This window comes from Triturus cristatus, chromosome 4_1, assembly GCF_964204655.1.
Source record: "Triturus cristatus chromosome 4_1, aTriCri1.1, whole genome shotgun sequence".
NCBI lineage: Eukaryota > Metazoa > Chordata > Amphibia > Caudata > Salamandridae > Triturus > Triturus cristatus.
In genome coordinates, this window is record NC_140585.1 from 525,255,047 (window position 1) to 525,268,207 (window position 13,161).

The window sequence follows — 13,161 nt, forward strand, 5'->3', positions numbered from 1 at the left end:
CTCTGCCTCGACGTCGACTCCGACGGAGGCTCCTGCCTCGACGTCGACTCCGACGGAGGCTCCTGCCTCGACGTCGGCCCTGACGGAGGCGTCTGCCTCGACGTCACTCCTGACGGAGACTTCTGTCTCGACGTCGAAAGCTCCGACGACGTCGAAAGCCTCCTCGCCGTCGAACGATGTTTCCTCGACGGCGATCTTGATCTTGACGGCGATTTTGGTCTCGACGTCGACTGTGGAGATCGTCTACGTTCTTCTCGCGACGTCGAATGATGTCTCGCCGACCTCGACGTCGAACGATGTCTTTCTTTCGACGACGAACGATATCTCTGAGCAGACGTCGATCGATCTTCTCTCGACGTCGACAGATGCTTCTTCGACGTTGAACTATGGCGCCGAGTCCTCGACGCCGAGCTTTTAGACGCCGTCGACGTCGAACGCATCCTCTTCGACGCTGAATATAAAGTCGACGTCGATTTTCTCTTTGCAGCATAACTTCCCCTTGACTCCTCACCTCTCAGCGACGATCCCGCCGCTGGAGTCTTCGACGCCGAGCCCGACGTCGATGGAGAGCAAACAGGGACCAACTGCTTCGACGTCGACCGTTCTGCTAGGCCATACAGCCTAATCCTCTCCCTCTCCTTTAAAGTCCTTTTGGAAAGGTCTTCACAATGACGACATGTTGCTGGAGAGTGAGAGTCCGGCAGACAGATGATACACACCTCATGTGTGTCTGACGCAGCCTTCTTTTTTCCACAAGATGGGCATGGAACAAATAAAGAAGGCATTTTTCTGACAAAATGGTTGAAAAATCAGTCAGAAAAACACAGGATACTGACTTCCTCACAGAAATTGTAAGAAGAAGTCCAAAAAAAATCTTAAAGTTGTTATAATTTTTGACTAAAGAGTCAAAAAAGAAGAGAGCTGAATTCCAGGGTCCTGACTGAAGGAGCCGGAAAGAACAACTGACCTAACTGTCACCCCTGAGGCATGATGGGATATGGAAGTCAGGGCTGCCTTAAAGGCACGGTGCCAGTTTTTACCTGTACAGGGCTTTTTAGTCTCTATGGTATTGTATTGCAATGCAGCCTGCAGGCTGGCAATGTGTTATACATCTGTGTTTTTCCACAGTTTGTTCTCTTTATTTTTTGCTTTCTCATGAGTGTTTACCTCATTAAAAAAAAAAAAAAAAAAAAGAGATTTGGGTGTATTGTTATACCTTTATACATATATATAGATATATGTGTGTTATTGGATGTGTATATTTACATTGCCTAGCCTTTTATGGGAGCTGCATTTGCTTGGAAAAAATGATATATGTTTATACATATACAGAGCTGTATATATGTATGTTTTTTACATATATAATTTTATTATTTCCGGGGTCCCCGCACATGGGCGGGAATATTCAGTGCTTATGACTATTGATGAGGATCCCCTGGAAGAGAAGCTACATTTCTGTCCATGGATGCCAGTAACAGAGGATTAAGAGCCAACTTACTCAGAGGTTTGAGGTTAAGGAACAAGTTGTTGCTTTTGCTTCAAGGACATTGTAAGGAGCTGAACATCATTACTCTGTAGTAGAGAATAAGGCCCTTGTTTGTTTCTGGGCTAACAAACACTTCAGGTTTTTCTTATGGGGCATACCTTTCAATGTCATGACTGATCATAAACCCCTCACATATGTTTTCACGACTAAAGGCTCTTAAAGGACCACGCCTAGGATCTCCAGGTGGATGTTGGGGTTAGAAAATTAAAATTTTAGAGTAGAGTATGTGCCTGGTAAACAGAATGTGGTAGCTGATTTCCTTTCCAGGGCTCCTCTTAATTTGAGTACTGACACCCAAGAGGAGGAGGAAGGGGATATAGCTCTGGAAACGAAGGATTGGGACGATTGTAGTGTATGAGATGAAACAGTACCCTTACTAAAAAAGTACATAACGGAGGGTTGGCTAGCCAACAAGCATACTTTATCGTAAGTTCTTAGCAAATATTGGGGAGTAAGAATGGAACTGTGCATAACTGAAGGTAACATTTACAGAGGAGAGAAAATTGTATCTCCTAAGGGCATTAGGAGCAAAATTGTGGATTTGGCACATGTAGAACAATTAGGTTGCAGCCTTACCAAAGGTAAAGTACGAGAAGAGTATTGGTGGCCAGGCATGGATGCCATGGTGGAAGACTCAGCAAAAAAGTGGAAGTTGCAGCAAATGTGCTAGAAGTGACAAAACGCTTGCTATCAGGAAAGCACATTTGTCGCCTATCCAAGTCCCAGCGCTACCTTGGTCTAAGCTTGCATTGGACATCATCGGCCCTCTCAATCTCATACATCTTAATGAACGATTTATTTTGGTCCTTATTGACTACCATACACGTTGGGTGGTCACCAAATAGACACCAAATCTCTCATTCAATTTAAAAAAAACACTTTCTGAAGAAGGTATACCGACAATGGGGTTCAGTTAACCTCAGATCTGATGAAGGACTTTCTTTCTGATCTTCACATTTGTCATCAAAAGACTGCTCTGTATTGCCCCCGAGCAAATGGGCTGGTGGAACGTATGAACAGGGTCATCAAGGAGTGGTTACAAAGAGCAGAAATGACTAATGTACCTGCCAAGCTTGCTTTACAAGAAATCCTATGGGCTTACCCACATACCTGTGATTTGACCTTACCAAAGCAAGAAAAAAAATCTACTCCTGGTTCTCCGAACCTCTCAAAATAGTAAGTATGGGAAGAAACGTGGTCCAGTTAGAAAATGGACAAACATGGGGAATGGACAAAGTGATAGCATGCAAGGATCCCCAGTTATTCCTATGTGAAGGGGATGGTCAACTGATTTTCCTCGTAGGTCGCCCAGGAACAGTGTTAAACCTGCATGGCATAAAGACTATAGTGTTGGCTAATTCCTGGTCATTTGTATAACTGTTTTCTCTTCCTGCATATTCAACTTCACTATTTGGCTCAATGATTAGAGTGGCAGACCCTGATGCAGAGGTCTAGCACGGGACCAGGGTTCAATTCCCCGCCTCGGCGGGTCTTGGGCTCAAAAATTCCACGGACCTGATAATTCTCGCCTCGGTGCCTATTCCAATCATGGAGTCCCACTCTGCAATTCTGGGCAATAGCTTGCTTAATCTCCACAACGGCCCCCACAACGCTAAGGATGCCTGGCCTCCACCTTGGGGGTGCCCAGGAGTGGACGCCTCACAGGGAAAGCCAGGATGGGTTCCACAGCGGTATTCGTACAAGCGCCAATATTGTGTATGTACATATATATATATATATATATATATATATATATATATATACACACATATACATATATACATATACATACATACACACACACACTTGTTCAAAACCACCTCCACCAGTCCAAGTACGGTAACGAGCCACTCCGGTAGACTGTTCATCAAAGTGAATTTACTATGACTGAGAATCAAGAAGCATGAAGAATTTCAACCCTCTCTGGGTTTTAGAAAAAAAAAATTATATAATATATATCGGTTTCACTTACCTGCAATATAGTTACATTTCTGTTGTAGAGGAATATGTGTGGTGAAGACTTGCGTAGTATCAGCAATGCGTGGTGAAGGCATTGCGTAGTAATGGATGTTTCCCCTGCAATTTATACCCTATGTGTGGAAGTGCAGGTGTCTAAATTCAGTGTTATGGACCAACAAAAATCCACCCAACATATTGGATACCTACATTTCTTCCTTTACTATTTTAGTAATGTCAATCATTTTCATTATAATGTCAATATTTCTACAAGATGCACATATGATAAGAACAAACAAAAAAATTGTAGGGATCATTACATAGAGCACAAAATGATTCATGACATAAATCAGGAATTACAAATGGTGGCAAGTAAAAACAAAGCACCTTTTAGCATTTGTGAGACAGATTATACGTCCTCTGTTCCCAACACGGTCAGCATTTTCCATAAGCATGGTACGTGCTTCATGCTGGTAGTCTGTAATTTTGCAAAGAGATTCGACAGCTGCCACAAGGCCATGTAGTATGCTGCAGCATTCTGGATCAGCACGTGGATTGGGAGGTCCAACAGCAGCTAAGGCAGCCATTAACTACAGGACGGAGCAAATCAATGTTAAACAGTCAAAAAGGAAAACTATTGTGTTCAAAGGTTTATGTCTCAATATGCACATAGAGGATAGCATAACTACAATGTTAGTCAATATAAAGTACTCAATATTCTGATATATATTCCTGTCATAACAATCAAGTAGTAATAGTGTCAATGAAATGAAGAATGCAACATAACTTGCTTCATAACGTGTTCTTTATTTAGACTTCCACCCTTGTTCTCATCTTCAACCTATACTATTTGATCTATTCTGTGCAGTCAGTCCAACTTCTGATATTTCCAAAGTTATGATTCCCACTAAGCTGTAAAATACTGTTGACTGATGAAATGTTCATAAAGGAGATTCATTCTTAACTTCAGAAGCTGCAACAACAATTATCCCAAAGTTGCAGACAGAGATCCACATCAAACAAACCCTTGCTCTAGCTGACCAGAGTAACCATCAAACTTCAAATGGTGAGGAGGGACTCACAAAGGCAAATGGAGAGAAATTAGAAGAACTGAACAGTTTTTTTTAGTGACAAATGTATGCCCATATATTTCAATGTCAAAATAAGGTAAGAGGTCAAAAGAGAGACAATCTTTGGTCCTTAAAAGAAGGGGTGAGCGTGCATGGAAATACACACACCTTTTGTAAACCATATGAAAAACCTAGTTCAGCAGCAAACAGTCACTGTGGATAAAAATGTATACTTTCCTTACAAGTAAAATTGAAACGTCACTGAAACCTGACTTTCTAAGACATTTCTCCATCAAGTAACTCATCCTCAAAGAACAAACAGACTTGGAGTGCAGATTCTCTTCAAAGAAAAGCAGGGGTTGCTAACAAAGCACCAAAACTTTCCTGGGACAGTCCAGTGCATCAGTAGCCATAACAATGGCATAAGCAAAATGAAAGAAGAGAGGCCAACAGATCAATGGCCCAATCACACATGCTGGGAGCCAGAAAAGCATTCAACTACAATTTTCTGAACTGCACAGAAGTGTATATTTTTGTAATCTTCAAGTACAGTAAGCAATGTAAACTGTCTGCTCAGAAGAAATATTTGCAACTCAAAGATACCCAATACTGTTTTATCCGAGGTCCTAAACTATAAACAAATACATTACAGAGATTGCAGTGTGCCATTTGCTACCAAGCACACAATCTCAGTGGAGAACTCGGTCTAGATGTTCCTAACTTTCACATATAAAGGTGCTCTCAATTACTTCAGTCAACAGATCACAAGGATGAGGAGAATTCCATCAATACACAAACAAGAATAAAAATGTATCTGAGCAAAAAAGGATAAACCCAAGAGCATTTAAAATCGTCAAGAAAATACAGAACCCAATTTTAAAAAATGTTTTAAAAGTGTATCACACGTCTCCAACTTCCCATGGGATTCACAAAGTGGTTTCATGATAAATCTGGAAACTCACACCAGCAGAAGTGTTCAAGACATAATACTAAAAAATTCCTCCACAGAAAAAATTTATTTCTCCAAAGAGAAACCCATTATACCATACCGACAAAACTTTTGAAGCCTTTCGCCTTCCTCTTCTGACAGTGGATATCCATTTGGGCCTGTACTAAACAGGAATACATCTCCGACTATCCATGGTGGGAAGGAGATCGGGCAAGAGGTTGAAAATACTCACGCCTCAAGTGGTACTTACTCAGGAACAACACCCATCTATGGAATAATGTTGAGATTGCAAGGCCACCATTTGTGAATATGCAGCGGGTTTGAAGCACGTCATTTTATGTGCTGATCAGCCTTACATGTGTATATACTTTGTGAATACAATCCAATGTTTTGAATATGTTAACAGCTCACCTACAGGCAGTTCTTTATACAGAGTGCTGCTTCAATAGAAAATATTAGCTACTTTCCAGACAAATGATATTAAAAAAAAAACGAACAAGCACACAACTGGAATGTCTTTGCCAAAATAACCCAGATGGAGGAGACTGGCCTCTGCATAAAAGAATTGAGAAGGGGGCTGTGGGGAGAAAGCCAACATATGGGAGATGAAGCAGACAACACACAGATAATGGTTCACAGGATAACCGATTATATTTTCTGATTGAACATTCCACACAAATAGATGGTGTTGCCTTTTATTAAATAGTGGCCACAGTTTCCAAAGTCTAGTTTCTATTGTTACTGGACAGTGTAACAGTACCTTGCTTCAATTTCACCACTCAAGTGAATCACAAGGGTATTTTACTACAGCCTATCTCCTAGGAACATTCTAATCAAGGAAATCAAAAGGACATTCACAAAAAAAGCCCTCTCCTTGAAGGTTTCCTTAATGGTATCAGCCCATCTTGCAAGACTTTTCTACACAAGGGAATCAGAGAGATACCACTACTGACAATCCATTACATTTATGTACAATTACACAGAAGTTGCCACATTGATGCATACTACTACATCGAATAAGACAATTATGAATGTATGAGATCGGGCATGGGTGCAGTTAGACTACAGCTAAAGTTAAGGTATGGATCATGAATATGCTAAGAATTATACTTAGGTTGAGGTTTAGGAGAATGTTAAGGGTTAGGATAATGTAGATACATATTTCTATACAGTGGTACCTTGATGTAGTGGCATTCAATTTAGTCAAATAATGCCACCTGGAGTTTCTCCAAACAGCAAACATAAGTGAAAAAGCCCAGTCATAGAAACTCTCTGCTGAAGGAAGTAAAAACGCTTTGGAAGATGTTATACTTCACCTGCAATCCCTAAATATAGGAACCACAGGTGTTATTGAGCAATATGTAATACGGGGATACAGAGGGTGGCAAACATCTTCATTCTCCAATGTACAACAATAAGCCAGGTGGTTTAAGAAGGTTATCAAAATACACACTTCCATAGCTCTGTCAAACTTGGAGAATGAATTATCAAAACTCTCTGCTTGGCCTTTCTCACTTCTGTGACAGCACCGTTAGAAACTGGTGAGGTCATCACTCTTTGGAGATTAAGAAAACTAGCCTGCAAAACTGCATACCCAATACCTCTACAAATGTCAGCTGTATTTTTGCATAGATCCATTAACTCCTTCCGTGCTCATGACGGAACCACGCCGTCATGAGCCACGGTTGCCGTGTGCTCATGACGGAGTGGTTCCGTCATGCTGCGGCCGTTGGCGGCCGCGCCGCCCACGCGGCACTAATTCCCTGCCTGTGCGTGCGATTAGCGCTGTGGGCGGAGTCATGACGGAACCACTCCGTCATGAGCACAGCCCAACCGTGGCTCATGACGGCGTGGCTCCGTCATGAGCACCGGGCCACCACGCTGCCCCCCCCCGCACCCCCCAACGCTGCGGCGGAATTTCCGCCGCAGCGAAGGCGTTAAAAACAAAGTTGCTTTGTATAACTTTAAGTGTTTGATCCCACCAGTGTACCATTTGAGGACACTTTTGGCATCAGGCATCTTAGAAGACACTCCAGTCATAACTGTAGTATGTACAGTAGATGCTGTATGCTAGTCTTAGAGATCTATGCATTAGCACATATTCAAAGCTATTTTTACAAAATGTCTGATTTTTGTAAACATTGAAATTCATTCTAATACTGTGATGTTAATCATACCTCCTGTAAACTCTGCTCCTCTTGAACCCAGGAATTCAAAATATGAGAGCCAGAATCACTGACAATGAAATTCACCTAAAAAGTTACAAATGAAATTGGCAGTTAGGAAGACCGACACAACTTGAAATATAATTACAAACTTCAAGGTCCTTACAGTGTATTTACTGATACTTTAAACATATCTGGATTTGTTTTTCTCAAGCTACACTTAATTCCGTACATATGTGGGGAAGCATGCTCTCATACTCATAAGAAATCAGGTCAATAATACAATTTATTCTGCACGGTGTCTCAGCCACAGCAGCTCTTTTCTAGTTCCTTTCTTCTTCTCAGCAATCATCGCAAGGATCCCTATGAACTCACCTCACAGAGTATGAAGTCACCTGCATGCTAAATACACTCCAGGATCCACCATCTCCATGTTTATATAAAATAACTCTGTCATAATGTTTTTAACACAAACTATCAATACTACTTGTGGAATAATATACTAGAAGAAATTCAATTAGCATAGCAGATCTAAACTAATTAGAAAGAAACACCCCACGTAAATCAATGATGGTGGAGAAAAAGTCAAGGTTGCATTTGCTCCTTTCATTATACAAAGCACTGCAGTTGCAGTACCAAAAACATTAGGAAGTTCCAAGGTAAAGCAAGTTCAAAACAACACCCTATACACCTATATAGAATTCTGCGCCGGTCTCTTCTCAACATTCAAATATTTAGTGGATGTGTATCTTGTTCAGTTTCTCATCGGTTTTCATTCAAAACACACCAAGTGCTAAATCAAATGCACATCAACTTGTCTTGGAAAATGATGGCTCTATAAAAAGCATGTCAGTTTAAAAAGGTAAAAAGAGACCACTGATTTACGTCCTTAATACACTTACTGCCAAATGCAAAATGTAATTGCTCCTACCCCCTACTCCCTATACTGGACCGTTGCCCAGTTGTGTAGTCCTGTTTAAAGGAAGTACTGAAATGACAGAGTCCATCAGTGACGGCAAATGCCACGTTCATCATAGCCAGCCAAAAATATAAAGAGGCCAGATGTTATTGAAAGGGAAGTCAAGTGAAATAATGAGAAGATATTTTGTCACATGAATGACTAACAGACATGCTGTAATTAGCAAGAGTGACACTGTATTTACTTGTTTTTCAACAACAAAACAAAAATATTCTAGTCTAGCACTGGCAAAAACAAACTAAAAGAAAAACAGAAAAAATAACTCAGGAATGCAATATGCAGCTAGTAAACCCCTTAGTCAAATTACCCATTAAGCTATATTAAAAGGTTTAATCCCTATGAAAAGTTACTAAAGGTGCACACAAATGGGAGACTTCTACCGTGCTTCAAGGAGTCATGCAAAGTCAATATCACATGCTACGCTACAGTTCAAGGAAATTATTTCCTCTGATTTAAGAACAAAAGAGCTATTAGACAAATTCTACCATAATAAATTAAATCGACAGTCATGAGACAAACGATGCCAAGCTTCTGGGGGGCGTGGCTTAGCACGCAACGAGGACGGACATGCCCGGGTAGAGCTCCCGCCCGAGCTTGCCTACCCCGGGTCTTTTATCCGTCGAAAACTCCTTTTCACGACCCGAAACTGCCGGCGGACCTGATACGACACCTGCTGCATGCCCTGGCTGAATTTGGGGCGCATCGGAGGTAACGTGCAGCACCGGCACCGACGGCGAGCCTGGAGCCGTACTGGTGAGCCCGCGCCTGGAGACGACGCCTACGTGAGCCCGCGGCTCGGGGCGACTCACCAGGCCTTGAACTGCGGCCTACGAGGAGCCCCGCGGCCGTTGCCGAGGAACCCCCGCGAGACGGGCATAGTGGCCGAGGGCGCCTGGAGGCCCCCCCTCCCCCTGAGGAGCCGTCAGACGACGACGGTGGGCTGGGAACGGCTTGGAGCAGCCACACGGACGCCATCTGTGACGCCCAGCATACGCGTGAGTTGGCGGACGGGGGCCTGGGGGCCGGCGGGGTAGAGCCGGGAGGAAGACGGGAGCAGGGATCCACGGAGAAGATAGAGATCCTTGGAACCGTGACGGGACGCAGGGGATTCACCTCCCCCTCCCCCCGCTCTGGCCTGACAGTTGATGCACCATAGTTCGGCCTCTCCCATACTGGTTTCCCACAGACCAGTACAGCGCACCACCTGTGGCCCTGCCCGCCGCGACGAAGCTACGCGAGCCCGGAGCGGATAGGAGCCGCACACGCGCCCTGATCCTCTGGGGAGAGACATCTGCCCTGCGCTGCTCGGAGCCTCTGGATCCGCGACGGCCGGGACGCGCTGCGTGCGGCCTGACGGCTCGGAGCGGCGAGGCGCCGCGGGACCCACAGCGGCGACCCCAGAGGCGCTGGGGTGACCTACCACGAACAACGGGCCCCTGCCCCACAACGTCAGGAGCCGCTACTTTGCGCGCGCCACCAGCTCCATGCCTGGAGGAGCGCGGACACGTACTGGATCGGGACCTGCAGCGACAAAGGGGAAACAAACGACAACGGCACACAAGATGGATACCGACCACGTGGCGGCGAAGCTGGACAGCGTCTTGGCGGCCATGGAACGGATGGAAGAATCGCTGCAACAGACGCGCACCTCTCTGGAGACCAGAATTGATGGCGTGGCGGTAGATCTGACCCACCTCCGAGCTGATCACAAGAAGCTGCAAGATCGCACCAAGACCCTGGAAGACAGAGTGGCAGTGATTGAACCACTGACGGTACAGACAGACAAAAAGGTGCAAGACCTCCTAACCAGAATGGAACTCTTGGAGGGCAGGGCCGAGGATGCAGAAGGACGGGCACGGAGAAACAACATCCGCCTCGTGGGCATCCCGGAGAAATGGGAAGGAGCGGATCCCGCCCGTAAGGCTGAGGACTGGTTGCGAGACCTACTGCCGGATGGCACGCTTTCCCCCTACTTTGTGGTGGAGAGAGCCCACCGCGTGCCCATGCGGCCGCTCCCTCCGGGCTCTAACCCCAGACCATTCCTCCTTCGAGTACTCAACTACCGCGACCGGGACACGATCCTGCGTGAAGCCAGGAACCTAGGGGAAGTCACCATAGACAACGCTGCGGTGATGTTCTTTCCGGACTACACTGCAAGAGTGCAGAGACAGAGGCATTCCTTCCTGGCTGTAAAAAGAAGGCTGCGCGAAGCGAACCTCAAGTACTCGCTACTTTTCCCTGCCAAATTACGAGTAGTGATACGTGACAAAACACACTTCTTCATGAACCCTGAGGAGGCTGAGGCCTGGTTGGATGGAGGAATGCCTGACGCACCGCGAAGGGCGCCGGGAACTAACACGATGGAGAGGTCCAGAGGACCGGGGAGGCGACGTCGCCGAAGATCTTCCACGCCGCCGCTGCTCGGGGAGGCAATACGCCGCTCCCCGCCGGCAGCCCTAGTCCAACAGGAACAACAGGATGCCTTGCGCAAGGTGGCGGCAATCAGCAATTCCCCGGCGCCGTCGCTCCACCCGGGCGCTAGCCCAGCAGCGTCTTCTACGGACGACGAGGCGATTTATGGACTACCGGACACGCAGAGCTCTGGGGGACCCCCGGAGGTCACGCCCCAGACGGTGGATCTCTTTGGTTGACGGAGTTTGGGACCGGGCTGATGTCTACCGCATAGCGCGAACCCGCCCGGGCTCCTGCCTGGCTGCCCCGCCTAACCCTAGGGCTGTCCTGGGCCTGCCGACGCTCACTCTGTCGCTGCCCTGGGGAGCCGAAGCACGGACTTGGCCACTGTAAGTACTTTTTCTGCTTATCCATATGCGACTCATACACCTACTTTGCAGAAACAAGGGTGTGCCCCGCTGCGATTCACTGCCAGCCTGCTGCGACTTGACCTGGCTGGGAGGGGACTTGCACCCCCCCTGGCACCCTTGCACGCCCTTGACTGATACCTGGGCGTGCAGCCGCCACGGCATGGAACAGGAGACACTGGACGTCCGCTGGCCAGCGGGGGCTTGCACACCACACCCGGGAGAGACACTGGGCACATCCACGACTGCACTGTTTTGATTACTGTTAGAACGTAACCACAAACACCCCCTTAGACTGTATAGTTTGCGAACTCACTTGAGTGTTTGGACGGCGACCTGTTGTGCGGCCGACCTTTTGGTATTTTGAACTCTGTTGCCATGTTAAGGCCTTTTACATTCCCCTTTTTCCCTATCCCACTACCCTGCTGGAGATCATGGTACTGCGAACACGACACTTGCGATGGCTGCGTGGCTGCGATGGACCGCTGGGGCTGGGGGGCCCTTGAGCGGGGGGCCACACCTTGGGGGGGGGAGAAGGCGCACACGCACGCATAACTGCTATGGCTAACATACAAATATGCACCTGGAACGTCAGGGGAATGCACACACCAGCCAGACGCTACCATATATACTCATACCTAAAGCGACATAAAATCAACATAGCGCTACTCCAGGAAACCCATTTGAACGGAGCCGAAGTGCAGGCGTTGCGTCGTAGATGGCGAGGGCAGCTATACGCTACGGAGTATTCCTCCTACGCACGCGGAACACTGATATAGGTCCGCCCTGGGACTCCTTGGGAAACCACGGGGGTGGCAGTGGACCGGGAGGGCAGATATGCGGCTGCTCAGGGCAGATTAGATGGCCAGCCTCTCATGCTGGTATCCCTCTATTCCCCCAATGTAGATCAGGGCAGCTTCCTGGCGCGGCTCTCAAAGGTCATGGCACCCTGGCACGCAACATCGTGGATAATAGGGGGCGATTATAATTGCACTCTAGATACGACACTGGACCGCTCCTTCCCACCCCCCGCTAATGCCTCTACACGGGGAGCCACAAAAGCGCTACTGGACTGGGCCGCGCAATGGGACCTCCATGATGTTTGGCGACAACGCAACCCGGGGACGCGGACGTATTCCTACTATTCTGGCGCTCACGACTTACATGTCCGACTGGACCGGTTCATGGCCTCCACTGCCCTCTTACCCCACGTGACGGACACGCAATACATGGGCCGCACGCACTCGGACCACAACCCACATTTCATGTCAATAGCCTGGGCGCACCCGCACCCTCCTGTCCCCACTTGGCGCCTACAGCCTGCGCTGCTGCTAGACGCGGCTTTCCGGGATAACTTGCTTACACGCGCCGCGCAATACTTCGAGGACAATGCTGGCACGGCATCCACTCCACAGACGGAGTGGGACGCCTTCAAGGTAGTGCTTCGGGGACACTGCTTGCATGCGCAGGGACACATAAGGCGTCAATTGGAGAGGGACTTAACTAGATTAGAGTCAGACTTACTGCCACGGGAGGAGGGGGCTGTGGCTGGCGACGAGGGCCCGCTACATGAGGCCCGCACGGAACATGCACGCCTCTTAGAGCGACTCCGAAACGTAAATTATGCCGCGCATTCGGCGAGAACACATCACCTTGGCGACAGACCTGGCAAGCTTT

General features: G+C 47.1%; 1 protein-coding gene across 2 annotated transcripts in view; it reads right to left on the reverse strand.

The window, feature by feature from the left end:
- INTS13 (integrator complex subunit 13) overlaps nt 1–13,161 on the reverse strand; it is a 327,931-nt gene that overhangs the window by 263,008 nt on the left and 51,762 nt on the right. For both annotated transcript variants that reach the window (XM_085652788.1, XM_085652789.1), the window contains exons 3-4: nt 7,699–7,773; nt 3,890–4,092 (exon numbers count right to left, since the gene is read on the reverse strand). In XM_085652788.1, coding sequence (XP_085508914.1) covers nt 3,890–4,092; nt 7,699–7,773 — 278 coding nt within the window. The remainder of the gene's footprint in view (nt 1–3,889; nt 4,093–7,698; nt 7,774–13,161) is intronic.